Source organism: Leptinotarsa decemlineata, unplaced genomic scaffold, assembly GCF_025532065.1.
Source record: "Leptinotarsa decemlineata unplaced genomic scaffold, Ldec_3_MD MMD2_P_RNA_scaffold_7, whole genome shotgun sequence".
Classification (NCBI taxonomy): domain Eukaryota; kingdom Metazoa; phylum Arthropoda; class Insecta; order Coleoptera; family Chrysomelidae; genus Leptinotarsa; species Leptinotarsa decemlineata.
In genome coordinates this window covers 8,091,661-8,108,900 of record NW_027412534.1, presented here as the reverse complement: position 1 = coordinate 8,108,900, position 17,240 = coordinate 8,091,661, and the positions used below count along the sequence as shown (strand labels likewise).

At 34.2% G+C, this 17,240-nt stretch overlaps 1 protein-coding gene across 1 annotated transcript in view; it reads left to right on the top strand.

Annotated features, from left to right (window-relative positions):
• Dip-B (Dipeptidase B) overlaps nucleotides 1–16,773 on the top strand; it is a 105,863-nt gene extending 89,090 nt beyond the window's left edge. Inside the window, exons 6-7 of the mRNA XM_023165254.2 lie at nucleotides 14,009–14,203; nucleotides 16,468–16,773. Of these exons, the coding sequence (XP_023021022.2) occupies nucleotides 14,009–14,203; nucleotides 16,468–16,634 (362 nt within the window). The 3' untranslated portion in view covers nucleotides 16,635–16,773. The remainder of the gene's footprint in view (nucleotides 1–14,008; nucleotides 14,204–16,467) is intronic.
• Nucleotides 16,774–17,240: the final 467 nt, after the last annotated feature.

Here is a 17,240-nt window from a genome sequence, read left to right as displayed (position 1 = left end):
ATAGATATTATTTATCATATGTGGGATGATAAACAATTCCTTTCAGACTTGTTCATCAAACCATCGATGAAGTGATTCTTTCAAATTTACATGTGCAATGTGACATTTCATTCCTCAGAACTATGGATAGATGGTGGTAATGGCTCATTCAAAAGGAAACTAACATAATTTTTATTCGTAGTATCTATCATGATTTTTGAGTTGAGTTGAACTTGAGATTCATATTTCTCGTATAGGAGGAATATGAATTATTATTATTATTATAAAATATAATCAAAATATCAGAAGTTTTGAAAAACAGTAACTTGAAGTACGTAACTAGAAGTACGTGAAGAAACTATTGAGAAACAGTCACTTGGGAATCCATAAGTTGGATGATAGAATGAAAAATTATGATTGATTCGACCGTTAGTTGATGAAGATCCATACTATTACACACACACAAAATTAGTGACATTATGTTTAGGCCACGTTTTACATATTGAAAGAATATCACGTGCTTGCTACGTTATATATATATATATATATATATATATATATATATATATATATATATATATATATATATATATATATCAAAAATGAAAAATTCGTGGATACAACACTTGTTTGCTTTCGGCAAACAAGTGTTGCCCATCTTCACACTTGGCTGCACCGCGCTGATGAGGCCAATAGCCAGAAACACGTGTCCGCGGTTTGCCCCCCTGTTTGGAGTGTTGTATCCACGAATTTTTCATTTTTGATTCATATCATGCACACTTGATAAAATCTATATATATATATATATATATATATATATATATATATATATAAAATGTACCAAATAGTGGACATAATACTCCAAAAAGGGGGGCAAACCGCGGACACGTGTTTCTGGCTTTTGGCCTCATCAGCGCGGTGCAGCCAAGTGTAAAGATGGGCAACACTTGTTTGCCGAAAGCAGGAAACAACATAGACGCACGGAGTCAACAACAGAAGCCAACCGCACATTTGTGGTTCCAGTTAGAAGACCTAGAATTCCCAGGCTACATCTAACATGACCACGTAGGCAGCTATAGCTACCTGCGTGACATCCGGGTCCAGGATATAAATACACAAAGAGATTTTATCGAGTGTGTATGATACAAATAAAAAATGTAACAAATAGTGGACATAATACTCCAAAAAGGGGGGCAAACCGCGGACACGTGTTTCTGGCTATTGGCCTCATCAGCGCGGTGCAGCCAAGTGTAAAGATGGGCAACACTTGTTTGCCGAAAGCAGGAAACAACATAGACGCACGGAGTCAACAACAGAAGCCAACCGCACATTTGTGGTTCCAGTTAGAAGACCTAGAATTCCTAGGCTACATCTAACATGACCACGTAGGCAGCTATAGCTACCTGCGTGACATCCGGGTCCAGGATATAAATACACAAAGAGATTTTATCGAGTGTGTATGATACAAATAAAAAATGTAACAAATAGTGGACATAACACTCCAATAACAAATGTGCGGTTGGCTTCTGTTGTTGACTCCGTGCGTCTATGTTGTTTCCTGCTTTCGGCAAACAAGTGTTGCCCATCTTTACACTTGGCTGCACCGCGCTGATGAGGCCAATAGCCAGAAACACGTGTCCGCGGTTTGCCCCCCTTTTTGGAGTGTTATGTCCACTATTTGTTACATTTTTTATTTGTATCATACACACTCGATAAAATCTCTTTGTGTATTTATATCCTGGACCCGGATGTCACGCAGGTAGCTATAGCTGCCTACGTGGTCATGTTAGATGTAGCCTGGGAATTCTAGGTCTTCTAACTGGAACCACAAATGTGCGGTTGGCTCCTGTTGTTAACTCCGTGCATATATGTTGTTTCCTGCTTTCGGTAAACAAGTGTTACCCATCTTTACACTTGGCTGCACCGCGCTGATGAGGCCAATAGCCAGAAACACGTATCCGCGGTTTGCCCCCCTTTTTGGAGTGTTATGTCCATTAATTGTTTATTTTTTGATTTGTATATCATACACACTCGATAAAATCTTATATATATTTCAATATTAATATATGTTACAAAAAGGATTTGAAGCTTTATAATTCCAATTTAATTATATGCGAGCGCTTTCGACAGCTGGTCGTACTATCATCATCAAGGCTCTACTTCATATATATAGTCGATGCTGATTTCTCACCCCTATAGGAAGTCACGTGAAATGCGGTATTATAAGATTTATAAAATATATGAGTGTTTCAATACATGTTTATGGCATAGTTGTAGAAATAGACTCTATCAGTTTTTCATTTGTATGAGCAAATGAGGTTATATAGCTCCTAGATCACTACTGCAGGTTTCACTTTTTCCAATTTAGAACCAGTTCTAGTATATTCATTTTACCACATCTCCAAAATATTTCATTCATTATTACTTTTTTTTATTATTATACTAGTGTTTGTTCAATGGAGATGTTATCCATGACCTCTCTTGATTTTTACACACAGTGATTCTATATCCGAAAAATATATATATTTCATCTATTTCTTGTTACTTCTAGAACTCTGAGAAACTGCGGTTTGCTCACTATGAGTATTATCGATGGTATTACTTTCAGTATGTTCCACACCAAGTCATATAATAAAATGACATCACCTTCTATGTTATTCAGTTTCTCAACATATATGCATCACTTACAAATAAAACTGTTATCCTTAGCGATCTCGTGTGTGTATATCCAACTTTTTCTACAGAAGCTGAATTGAATTTTGAAACCAAGGCCACCAATTTTCATTTAAAAACGACATTAATTTGCAATAAAAATTAAATAGTTATTGTCTTTTATAATGTGATTTACAATTTAAACTGACATAACCGTGATGAAATCAACATCGCAGTTTTACTGCATCATTGAAATATTTTCGAACGATAATATCCTCTGCGCTGCGTGTATTTATTTTAACACTTCCTTTCTATACCTACTAACAATTTTGAATTCGAAGTAATAATTCCAAAGTAATTATTGCAATTTAGTTATGGAAAACTACAACGTACAAAAAAAGAACAGAAATTTAACCTGCTGAAATCCCTGCAAACAATTGAACGTAAACAGTCAAATTTTCTTCCAAATAGCCAACAAGTTATAATAATTGCAAATCAATTCAGAGTTTCTCAAATGCATCAGAAGGATGGAAATGGTGGAATTTCAGTTCTGGAATGGTCTTGATAACTCGATTGTTTTGGACTCCTCTCCTTTGGCGAAAATGCTAGCCCCTGTATCTTCAAAAGCATTACTTTCAGAAACATCTGAACACCAACTATCTGGCAGGATTCCTCCAACCATCAGAACAATTGGAATTTTTGCATGGTTAGTATTGCGTGGTTTGTGTGGTTGGATTTAATAAAAGAATTCGGTCCAAATGGTTTAACCCTAACGGATTATCTATTATTTGATCAAGCCTGTACTCTGACGATGCACCTGTACCACAAGCATCATCTTCATCTACACAATGGCTTAGATGAAAAAAAAAATTTTCAAAGTGATGACGATAATAGATGAATGTGACTCGAATGAATGGCGCTAATTTATTGATTTCTTTAAACGTTACCTGAAATGTGTTCGTTACCGTGGCATATTCAAGTAACGTCAAAAAGGAAATTGCTACTATGGCTACTATTATGAGGAAAATCAAATACCACGAACATCATTAGATCATATGTGTAGATTTGTCTGTGGGACAGCAGAGCTAAGTTTCAGCACTGGGTTCGAAAAGACTGGCCTTCCAGTTAAGTTATGGTTCCGTGGAAAGTGAATATGATAAATGAACCACTAGTACCTAGGGATCGCATAATACTGCCGCCTCTGCATATCAAACTCATGAAACAGTTTGTCAAAGCTCTGACTATGGATGGTGATTGTTTGAAACAGCTTCATAACATGAGTACAGAGAAACTGAAAGCCGGAATTTGCGATGGTCCACCAATAAAAAGGTTAATGACTGATACTGAAAAAAAATGCTTGAAATGAATTCGTTTAGATTGCACAATATTTTCTGGAAACAAAAAGGATGAAAGCTCTGCTGAGCACGTTGAAAAGATTTTGTCGAACTTCCATGAGCTTGCCTAGAATATTAGTATCAAGGTACACTCCATTGTGAGATTTTCAACAAACAGTTTCACATATAATAATAATAATAATAATAATAATATAATAATATTTATCAACTTCTCTCGTTAAAAAGTATAAAATTTCTTTCACAAAATAGTACACAGTAACAAAGAAGACGTCCATAGTGTGTAAAACACAATAAACATAATACAATACAAATTAAAAAAATGGAGTGTAAAACATATTAAATATAAAACAATACAAATTTAAAAACATTTACCGTCTAACATACAAATGGGGTGTAAAACATAATAAATATATTACAATACAAATTTATAACATTTATAGTCAACATACATATGAGAGGGTAAATTGTTTACTAATAGCTGCCCGTCTAGAGTGAAGAATTATTGATTTGCAAAAAATTCATTGATGGTGTAGCAGTTTTTTTGGATGAGATAGGCTTTCAATCGTGCTTTAAAAATCGAAATATTAGGAGATTCTCTCACTGTGCCGTCTAACTTATTGAAAAATTTTGGGCCAAGGTATAGATAACTTTTCTGAAAAAGTGCAGTCCGATGTGCAGCAGTTACCAAAAAATTTTTTGATCGAGTTGAGTAGCCATGATTTTCTCGATTCGCTTCAAATAAAGATATATTTTTGAACACATAAATACATGATTCATATATATACAACCCCGCAAGAGTGAGAATTCTCAATTTCTTGAAGGAATCTCTACATGACTGTTGCCATTCTAGATCATCAATTATTCGGATAGCATATTTTTGGAGTATAAAAACTCTTTGTGCAGAAGATCCCTTCCCCCAATTTAGAATTCCGTATCTTATATGAGAATTGATGGTCGCATAGTACAGGTTGAGCAGAACTTCCTTGCTGCAGTGATTTCGCATGAATCTTAGTGCGTAGCAATTTTTTTTCAATTTATCGCAGAGTAGGTCAATATGTGGATTCCACGTAAGTCTGTGATCTACAGTGAGACCAAGTATTTTTGTTGTTGGGCAAGATGTAACCTCCAGATCGTTATATTTAAATATACTAAGAGGGTCATTCCTATTACCTAATGAGAATTTCATTAACACTGTTTTGTTGATGTTGAGTGGTAGATGGTTTTTAGTAGCCCATGTAATTACTTTATTATAGACCACTTCAGTTAATTCTGGAAGTACTATGGGATTTTTTGCTTTAATCAAAAGGTTGGTGTCGTCTGCATATGCAACTATATGTACCATTGTAAGATCATGAAGGTACTTTATTAGATCGTTAGCATAAATTAGAAAGAAAAGTGGTCCCAGTATGGATCCTTGAGGGACACCCTGATTTATTGTTATTGATTGACTTTTCACACCTTGTACAATGACTTGCTGTTTCCTATTTTGAAGATATGTCTTTATCAAATCGTGAGCAATTCCCCGCACCCCAAGTCTATTCATTTTCAAAAGTAATAACTCGTGATCTACAGAATCGAACGCTTTTGAGAAATCTATGAACAAACCGCATATTTGAAATTTGCAGTCAAGAGAAGTTATTAAGTGTTCATTAAAGTCATATAGAGCTGTTTCAGTACTTCGATTATTCGTAAAACCATGCTGATTCGATGAGAGAAGGTGATTTGCTGTTAAAAATGTTAGCAGTTGATTTTTAATATTTAACTCAAATAATTTGGATATACTGGATAGTAAACTTATTCCTCTATAATTATCATATGTATTAGGGTCTCCTTTCTTGAATATTGGAGTAACTAGTGCAACTTAATTTTTCAGGAAATATGCCATGCTCAACAGAAAGATTAATTAGATATATTAATGGATTACACAACTCATGAGCACATTTTTTAAGGAGATTGTTTGAGATACTGTCAACTCCGCTAGCATCTGAATTTTTGAGTTTATTCACCATGTCAAAATAACCAAATTCTGTAATTGGACGTATGAATACGGAAAATGGCGAATTATCAACATTACCTTCCATAAAATTAATATCAGTGTCCCCGTGTTGTATGACGCGAGTAAAATTGATATTGAAATTATTGGCCACATCAGTACTTGAAACTTCATTTTCACCATCGTAGATTATAGTTTCTTTATATTTGTTACCCGATTTTTGTATTTTTCGAATAGTACGCCACATGGTTTTTGTTTTGTTAGTAGCAGAGTTTATTTTGAGATTATTGATTATAATATTGTTATTCCTGAGTTTCTCTCTATAAGTCTTAGTTAACTGCTTACTAATATTCTTATACTCATTATTTATTCTAGCACATTCTGAATACAGAGACACCAAGTTTTTCAACTCAACGAGTTCGTTGGTCAAGGGGGCTGATATGCTATTTTTTCGTTGTTGGTTCCGTCTCATAGGAAAAGCTACTTCAATATAATATTGAATAGTTTGGTGAAATATGTCATATGCTTTGTTTGGACAGCTTTGAACATAAAGGTCATCCCAATTTTCACTAACTAAAAGTCTTTTGAAAGTTATAATATTTTCTTCCGAGAATTGTCTTCTATAGCTACTTTTAAACTTTGTGTCATTTTCATGTACTTTAAATAGAGGAATATTAATTATTTGGGCATAGTGATCCGATATATGGAGGTCTTTGACTGCAACACGTGTTTCGCTATATAATGTTTCTTCACTCGTGTTCAAACTAACTGTATAGACTGTATAGAAGCTATTGTTTAGCGAAATATGTGTTGCGTTTTTGTAAAACTACCTATACTGACTATGGAGACGCCTGAAGAAGTTATTTCTTAGCGAAACACGTGTTGCGATTTTGTAAAACCCTCTGAACTGACTGTATAGACACGTCTTACGTTCTTGTAAAACTGTTTTGTGAAAATCTCACAATGTAGTTTCTTGAATACGTTTTCATCAAGTATCGGCCGATTCCATCACATATATCAAGGTACACTTTCTACACAACCATTTGGACTATTTTCCTGAGAACCTCGGTGATCTGAGTGAAGTGGAGAGGTTAAGTGTAAGAGCAATTGGAAGATGACTTGTCATCATGTAAATTGAACTTCGCCTTTCATCTTCATATAATAAATGAACTGTACATTATTAATTTGCTTTAAATGTATTAGAAGATAATAAAGATGATATTATTATCATTAAGAACAGGGAACAGGGAAACGGTTCCTTCGAGATATTCGAACTATAGAGGAGGGGTACCAGGTTCACTGGGACCCCCACATGGTGGCATTGAAAATAGCCTTCGTGAAAGATTTTTGATAAATAGTGCTTTTTTTTCTAATGATTAATAGGGATATTTTTTTCTCCCAAAAATTAAAGCTGTTACAAAAATCAGCACCCCTATATTGGTCATATTTGTCATATTTCATGCAACAAAAACTTTGTTTCCTTGTGAATGGTTCCACAATGATCTGAAATGTTTCGAAATTCCATCAAACGTTTGCCGACAGTATTTCAAAATACTGTCGAATTTCCACGCAGATCTAGTACTTTCGAGATGGCGAAATTTACAGCCCTCATATGTTCAAAATCACGCCTCTTAGGTAAAAACTGGTGAAAAATACAGAGCTTTCACCACTTTGATCACACCACAAACCCAAAAACTACAGAACGAATTTTGGTTTCATCAATTGAGGAAGTATTGGAGAATGAGGTATACAATTAATTATACAATTACTTAAGTTATGCAAAGTTTGCAGTGCGTAAGAGAAGGAATCTTATTCAGAGTGGAATTGAACCAGGGTATTCGACAAAAAGTAAATTTCTGTAAAATTTTTCTTGATCTACTATGTAAATAAAAATCCACGTCGTTTCACCCTTGTAAAAGAGAGTATTGTGTTAGCTTGTGTTGTGTTAGCTATTGGTTGTGTTAGCTATTGGTACTGAGAATTCTCTTAATTCTATTTCGGTCAATTAAAAAAAAAAAGGTTCGCGACAGATCTTTTGGAGGAGAAAATATAGGCAATCCTCATCACGTCAAAGTCGGACGTGATTTTCATGGGGCAGGCGCGGTCCGTTTGAATGGGCTTTTTTTACACAAGCACTACAGAAAACTCCTTAAGACGCTCTTAGAGCGGTGCTTGTACGAAAGTAGTGATTCACATTGGATTTGAATCGCTGAAGATTAAATCCATTTGGAAAAAATTTCTCAGGATTTATTCCACATAAACGCAGTTCTCCAAATGAAAGAGTTCTTAAACAGTGAAGTTCGAGGTGTACTGAGTTGAACCTCAAAACGATGAGCAGGCACAGTCCATCGCGTATTTCTGATATGTACCGCTATTGGTGGAATCAAATGTACCAAGTCACTTGAACACTTCCCGTGAAAGTATCTATAGAAGAGAGACAAATCTCCAACCTTTCTTCGATGTTCCAGACTATCAAGGTTGCAAGTGATTTTCGCGTCTCCAATCAGGCTAATGGCTCTTTCCTGGGTGAAATCCAGCAGCTTATGGGTACATTTTTCTGGTTCGGAACAGTGTTTCACGCTTTTGAGAAGCAGCATTTGCAATTCCAATGACATGATTGTGCCAAAACATGTGGGTGTACATTTTAACCCCCAACAAACTTCTCGTTCGCTAAATTTGAATCCTCTCAATTTTTGTCTTTGGGGATAAATCGAATCGAAAGTTTATGTTACGCAACCTGGAACAATACATTATCCCACAATCATCCCAAAATGTTAGAATTGACTTCGAAAATAGACTGTTTCACTATCAGTTCAAGGAGAACATTTTGAATATTTGCCCAAAAAATGTCTTTATCTATAAGATGAATAATGACTAGGTTAAAATAAAATGCGTATGCCCTTAGACGTGAGACTTGTCTATTGAAAAAGGTGTCACTAATTCATTTGGTTTTCCAATAAATATTTATTTCAATAAAATCTGACATAGGATGACGCACTTATGAAATTCCTAGTCCCAAATTCAAACACGAATTATTTGGCAACGGGTTACCAAATTTCATAAAAGAGAAGGTCGTTGTATAGAGAATTGAAACACCTTCCATACGAAATGTAACGTGTTCCATTTAAAACATGATTCCTTTAGACAAAATTCTTGCCCGTCTTTGATATCCTGCCCTGTACGAAAGTTGAAAGGGAGGGGAGACTATTTCGTCGGCACCTTCTAAACTAACTTTCACCTCCTGCGAAAATTTGCTAGCGCATTCAGTACCAGTATCACAAAATTTTCCAAAAAAAAAAAAATTATAACATAAAAGGCGATATCAATTTGATACAATCGCATCGTCTTTTGATTTCTTGCCCTCGAGCCGACCCCAGCTTCAAGATACAAATTTTCATTAAGTGTGCTATCACCCGACGCGACGTCCAAGTAGGTGGATTGAGATATCTGGAAGTAAAAACCCTTCAGAAAAAATTGCTTTCGAAACAATTGCTTTCATATGAACATTTAGTTATACGGAAATAACTTTTTCCTATTCAATTGGTAGGAACTTCCTAAATTATCTGAAAGTAATTTCTATGCATTATCTACAAATGTAAATATTTCATTTTAAAATTCATTGCTTTCTTTGTTTGAAGTGAAATTTAAAAAGACTTTTTTTTTTCAAAAATTAATATCTCCAAAAAATATACCGCTTTCAATTTAAACGAATACTTTTTTCGAAATACACAGTTTCATCAGAGTAACTCATTTCATTTCAGCTCCGATTCTAACTATTCACCGATATCACATCAAAACTAGTAATAATAAACTTCTGTTGATTTTTGTTCTGGTGAGGGAAAAGTGTTCTCAATAGATTTACATCAAAAGTTATGGTAACCTAGAATTTCGAACCGGATCCTTAGATTTCATGTGTGGGTTTATTATTGTAAGATATGGGTCCGTTAATTTTGTCGTCAATAACCCTGTAGATACATCACTCGTATCCGTTCACGGAAATCTTGGGCTGTTGTAAATGAGCCAATTCTCAACCGCAGAGAAGAAATGGTGTCATTTCTACGACCGAGTAACGGTGAGCCTTTCTCCAAGGGGTCAGTCGTAAGTTTAAAAATAGTTGCACGAATCTTCCTTCGCATCTTAATGCTAAAATAACTCGTGTAACTGTAAAAAACGCACTTCGTGTTCAAAGAAATGGTTGGTTTGGTCCGCTATGTGTCCTCATTTTCCGTTTGAATAACTGCTTGCAGTATTCGACACGGCTTTATTTTATAGTTATCATCCAAATTACCGACATTCCCAGATTATTATCAACGTGGAATTGAACGGTTTGTTGCCACATGCATATATCAAGTATCTTGAGTTCTCTATAACGGTTCATTGTGGTGACAAAGAAAAACGCAGATTAAATTAATATAAGAGATAACGTATCCGGGACTGCCCAGATATGTTATCATCTTTAAATAGTCCACTAGAAATAATACCTTCTTCAGTATTGAAAACGAATCATGAAAACTTAAATGATATTTTTTAGAAATTCCGATTGCCATGATTCCATTTCTCACATCAATCCATGGACCTCACAACTTTGATTTTTTCGAGAGGATTGACTATTGACCCACCTGAAACACGTTATTTTTAGTGCATCTAATAACTTCACGATTTTACCGGTTTTCATTTCATTTAAAATTATTCCATAGAACCTGATTCGTCTGCGAACTCTTCAACTATGTATAGGAAGGAATTTAGGCTTTCACGGCTGGCGTCAATGTTTTGGTTGGTTTCTGGGTTTTGCCGTGGTCTTCTTTGGTTATAATCTCCAAACGTTTGGACTGTAACTGCGGCAGTCATCTGCCGAAGTACTCTTCTTGACGTGTCAACTGACACGTATCAACTGACGTGTCAACTGACTTCGACCATGCCACTCAAGATGATTGCCGCAGTTGCAGTTGAAACGTTTGGAGATTATAACCAAAGAAGACTATGACAAAACTCGGTAACCATCTAGAACATCAACTATGTGTTGGAGATGTAGAATTTATCAAAATTATAGCCTTATTTCATAATTCCAATATTCATACTATCAACTCGTTCAGGTTTCAAAATCTCAATAGTTTGCATGAGCCAATATGATTTTCTGATGAGACAGGCGACTTTTCTTTCAAAGTAGCAATCCCAACGCTCACCGTAAGGCCTTCATCAGAATCGTTTAACCACAATATCATAATATTTCCATTGATAAGTTTCAATGAAGATTGAGATTTTAAAAATCAAAGAACATGAATGACATTTTTATACTGTTTTCTTATTGGGTTCATAACCTTCCACAATCTGAAAAAATAAAAGATAAATCAATAGAAGTTCTGCTGAAGTGTAGTAAAAGGACAAACTGAAAAGTTCACCCAGAAAGGTTACTGCGTAATATAAACTACTGAAAAGTCCAATTCTGTTTGAAATCTGTTTTTACGTTAACTAGCTGTCGCACCCCTACGAACGACAACCCTCAGAAGTCGAAACTTGCGCGAGTTAGGGATTAACGAGGTCATACCTTTCAACGTGTGATTCTTAACACGGGTTGGACGATAGCAAGTGTAGTAAGTAACTTGTCGTATTCATGAATTTTACCTACGAATTGAAAAAAATCAATTGAGAAAATTTATTATTCATACTTAGCCTTCTTGAGTGGTTAACGTTTCGGAGAACAATACTTTTTCCGTTTTGAAAACCTGTATCCACTATGAAAATCTTGGCTCAAACTATACCTATTAGTTCTGATTCCTAAGATCTAATTTCTATTTCCAATTTCACAAGAAAAAAGAATGGAATGTCCAGATTTCACATGCGACAGTCAATATAAACACACATGCTGGATGGTTTTCGATAATTCAGTTCAGTTGAGGTTCATATTTCTGTTTTCAACCTCTCTTATTAGTAATGGTAACCAGGTATGATCGATTTCCACAAAACTATTCGAAATACACTTGTTACCTGTTGAAAGAATATATGCGGATTTATTTGAGTTTTCTAATTTTTCCATGAGTTTCTTTGGTGATGATTTGTTTCACTCCATTCTATGACGTAATCATCAGATGATTTCAGAATATGTTTCGCTAAACTCCGATGCTGCCATCTGCCTTCTCCTTATATATTCACGATGTTCATTTTTTCTCACATCTAGAGATCTTGAGGTTTCACCTGTATAACTTTTTCCAAAGGAACAAGGTATATTGTGAATACAATCTTTCGTTCTTTCAACCGTATTTTCAAGATTAGTTTATGTCAAAAAAGATCTCAATGTGTTGGTGGTTCTAAAAGTTGTTCTTACATTATACTTATAACCGATGCGTCTCGATTTCTCAGACAAACCGGGAACATAAGATATGATGTTAGTTGTAAGGTATGTGTATTGTTGTTGCATTTGTGGTGATTGTGGGATCTGTATAAGTATGTTGTATATTGATTTTATCAACTTCATTTTGAGCTCTTTCCATAAACTGCTCCGGATATGCGTTCTGCTCCAAAACTGTTTTAATGATAGTTATTTCCCCTTTCATATTATGAACTGAAATGCAATTCGCAGGCAAAATTCATAAAAACGACAAGTTACTGACTTGAACTTTTCAGTAATTTATATTACACAGTAACTTTTTGAGCTAAACTTTTCAGTTTGCTCTTTCACTACACTTCAGCAGATATTCTATTGATTTATCTTCATCTTTTTCAGATTGTGAAAGGTTATTAACCCAAAAAAATAGTATAAAATATTGAGTCCTCTACAAAAAAATGTCGTTTGATGAATATGAATGACACTGTTTCTCCAGAGACCACTACTTAGATATAGTATCGATAAGTTCGATCTAAATAGGCAAAATCGCAAACAGTTGTAAAAAAAACAAGTAAAAAAAGACGAAAGTCTCACTGTTATACTGAATTCCCGAACTGAAATTGTTTGTTTGGATAATTAGAATTTATTCTGTTGAGAGTTACTCAAAAGGTAACACAAAAGGTAACACAAAAAGCTGTTGTAACTGCGTAATAGGAAATGCGTTTATTCAAATCATCAAAAATATTTGGCTCCAACATCGTGATGAGTGTATGAAGTGATATCTGTCTTACTAGTTGTCAAAATAATGGGAAGGAAGGAGCATTTACAAAAATAATCTTTCATTTATATTACACAATTATCATGATATATAAGCGAGATTTATAGTTACATATATTGTATTTTTGTTTATCTACACATTAAAATCTTGCTTCAATATTACATAAATTGTGTCACGTAAGAAATCAATGTATTTAATTTTATTTAAAGTATATCTTCTTCTCTTCAGAGCAATAAAATAGTGTTTGTTTTAAAAATTATTTTTTCATCTATAATTTGATTTCTTATTTTCAGTAATCGCTAGACTTATTCATTTTTTTCAATGCGTCATTGTCGAAGGGTCGGTCCATACAACATTTAGCACCACCGAACGATTCCCAATCTTTGAAATCAGTATGGTGGCCATATAATTTAAAATATTTTCTCCTTCAACACTTTCATTTCTCAGTGAAGAGTGGTGTCATTTCAGTTTTGGTATTCTTTTTAGCAAATCCTTTCATTTGATACCCATTTCAGAAGGGCGATCCGCCAATTTGGATTTAGAGTGACCACTCATTCTTTGTTGCAATTAGGACTTTCCTCATTCATGTTTTTCTGGCAGATATACTTATTTACAATTTGAATAACTTTTATTTCTCAATATATTCCTATTGTTATTTGAATTTCCTATTGTAATTTTAATTTTCTATTGCAATTTGAATTTCCTATTGTAATTTGAATTATAACTATTCAATTTTTAGCTGACTGCAATTTTTCCCTGTTTATCACGATTTTTTCCGAATCCTTGACTAATCAATTATATCCTCATTCAATTAGAAAATTTACTCGTTTTTTTTTCCCGTTTTCAGTGGCAGGAATAATATTATACTCATATTTCAAGCGATTCTCTCATTATTTCTCCATTTTTTAAAAATAATTTCTCATTTTTAGTCATGGATAATGGCCCTGCAAGGCAGATGAACAATGACCAAAAGTTGCAAGAAGCGTCGGAGAAGATTGGTGATCCCTTTGAAATTTCAAGAATTCGGAAGGAAGACTTTTCGAATTATAAAGGTGTTATGGAGGGGGACGATGTTACCCAAAGTTTGTCGAAACCATCAGTTCAAATATCACGTGGGCACCAAGGTGAGTAATTGTTCAAAATATGCCACATATCAGTGGTCTGGAATTCTATTGGGTTTGGTTTGCGAAAGTCAAAAAAGCGAATGATGGTGAATGCAGTTCAAATACTGTAATAACTGTGAAGTAGGTGTAGGAAAGACAATCATTCTTAGTTCACCCCAATAAATTACTGCGTTCAAAGTATTTTTCTCAAGGAAAAATGTTCTTTTTATCGTCATTTGAATATGATAATATGTCAAGAACCTAATGTCAAACATTCGTTTGTTTTCAAATTTAACTTAAAATAATTTTTATGGACAAGAAAATCTCCACTTAATAAATGTAATGAATTTGTGCCGAAATACTCATTTTATTTTGATGTTTTCTGATTTGATAATATTGATTATTGAGTTCTCGTTACAATACCGTATAGTCAATTTTTGGTGTTACCCAAAAAACTTAGAAAATATTTTTTCTCTTGAAAAAATAATGATCGGTAAACACGATAGTTGTGTAATTTGTTAGTTGCCGACTTTCCAAATAAACCTATATAAACCTATTTATCGTTTCAGCAATTGTTTTTTCGTAGTCCTCATTTCAAATAAATGGGTGATAAATGAACCTTCTCTTGAATCCAGATGAATATTTTAATTTTTCTGAGTAACATTTCCCGAGATTTTTCAAAAAAGGGTACTTTACTCTTGTCTCAGAATCGAACTTCCGAAGTTTGATTCTGAGACATGTGTACTATATTTTGTTGGTGCATGTTCAGTTCCAGAGGATGTACAAATTTTCATCGGAAATAACTTTTCATTAAAAAACCCTTAATAAATCAATTTTCCATATGGTACATACTTTGGGGATGACTCGGTATTTATTTACCCAAAAAAACTTCATACTCAATGGTGAATCGAAGATCTTTGTCTTCTCCTTTTCTGTTGAATATTTAGACTTTTCAGCGAAAATTTTACTTCGCAAGATCGTCATGGAGTTGCTGCATGTATTCTTCAACGCATAGTGAACGCACGATTCTCTACCGCAATGATATATCACCTCGAAGTGTAACGATTGGTTATTTATTATTGATGACCCCCAAATATATCAAAAATCCAGAAAAAACATGATTCTTTAGCATAGACATGATGATATAGACTGACCGTGACGTCACTTCTACTAATATTCCACCGGCGTCTTAGCCACTCTGTCACAGCACCATGAAACGAATCAAATCCCAAAATATTCACGAAGGAAATATGCAACACGTAAAACATCGTGACGTAACTGGCGTTGTGTATGATGGACGTAACTGCAAAAAATGTCATGAATATCTTTATCTTCTTTATTTGTTGGAGTCAATGTTCTCTTTTCGTTGGCTAGTCCATATTATGACGTCACTATTTTTTAGGGAATGAAAGATTGTATCATTTTGCCAGCTTGCCGTTGAATGTAGAATATTGGCTAGAGTTTCGTAAAGTTATATTTTTTCTCGAGGAATCTATCTATATATCGACTGTGTTGAAATAAAATCGAAAATATACTTTTTTTTTATTTTTCGAGAATAGTTTTCCACGTTTATTTTCACAGAAGTGTAAAGAATTAAAAGACAGAAACATTCTAGACAGAAACTTCAGTTTAATTTGGATGTGATGCAGTTCTTGTCTGGCATAATTATTACTAGAGAAAGGGGATGACATCTTTCCTAAGAAGCAGATGTCATCTTTCCTAAGGAACAGATGGTCATCTTTCCTAAGTAACAGATGGTCATCTTTCCTAAGGAACAGATGTCATCTTCATAAAGAGAGATGTCACCATCTTTTCCTCTCATAGTTTTCATTTTCAAGGAAAAAAGACTTCAAAATTTGAAAAGTATACACACTTGATATTTAAAATCTGTTTAAAATCTGTTTTTCCGTTAACCAGCTGTCGCACCCCTACGAACCACAACCCTCAGTAGTCAAACTTGTGCGAGCGTGAAACGAAAGTGAAAATCGATCATTCAGACTATGGCTTGAACCACCGATCATCACGGCAGTCAATTCGAGTGAGTGAACAAAGCACCCACGTCGAACTGCCTGGTTACCGACCGCCTTGACTTAATATTTACCTTACCTTATTTACCTTACCTTATTCATTCACAAATTGTATCACTCGATATGTTTCTGATCTGGAAAAATGAATTCTGTGTTCATTAAAATTTCAATATTTTCATGAATGACTATGATAACTCTCAAAATACCTAATAAGCAGAGTGGAATGAAGGTAACTGTGAATATTTGTTTATATTTCAGGTCCCGCAGCTTTCTTGATCATGGCTTCCGGTTTGGATAAGCATGGCTCTGGAAGTGACAAACCATTGAAATACAGTCATCTGGATATTGCGGCCTCAAGCGGTAGTCTTCCCGCTCCTGCTACTGGATCTCCAGTTCTAGCTTTGGCTCAAGCATACCTTATTTAAGCAAAATAATCAAACTCTTCTGTTCAATGATATGAGTTTATTTTATTGATTTATTCTGAACAGTGAATACTGTTTCTCTTATTGAATGACACTTTGAATTGTGCAAAAAATCAGTTATCAATAAAAACTGAATATATAATTTTGCTATTTATTAGAAGAACCTCTACTTTTTATTCAACAATAATGTTGGTATTATCTCAAAAGCGAAAAATATCAAATAGCACATCTACACCATTTTCCACTCGTAAACGATTCACTTCTCTGAACTTACATTTCATTCTCTCAATAATTAGTTGTGCAGTTATCGTTAATCTGGTTATTCGTGTAATCAGTTCTTATTATACAAAATCTCAATCTGTATCGTGTCTTTTATTTCTTTTTATATTTTTTGAAAATACTTTCTTTCAAGATTTGGTTATTCTGAAACAAATCATCTGTTATAAATGACCTCGATATCTGGGCCATATAACCTTTTCTAATATAAATTTCACTAGTTCGGACTTCCATTGTCTACTATATAAAATGATTTGAAATCCCTGAAACAACTAAAAAAGAATAATTAAAAATGAATAGCTGAAAATAACAATTATATCAAGCAAAATAAAC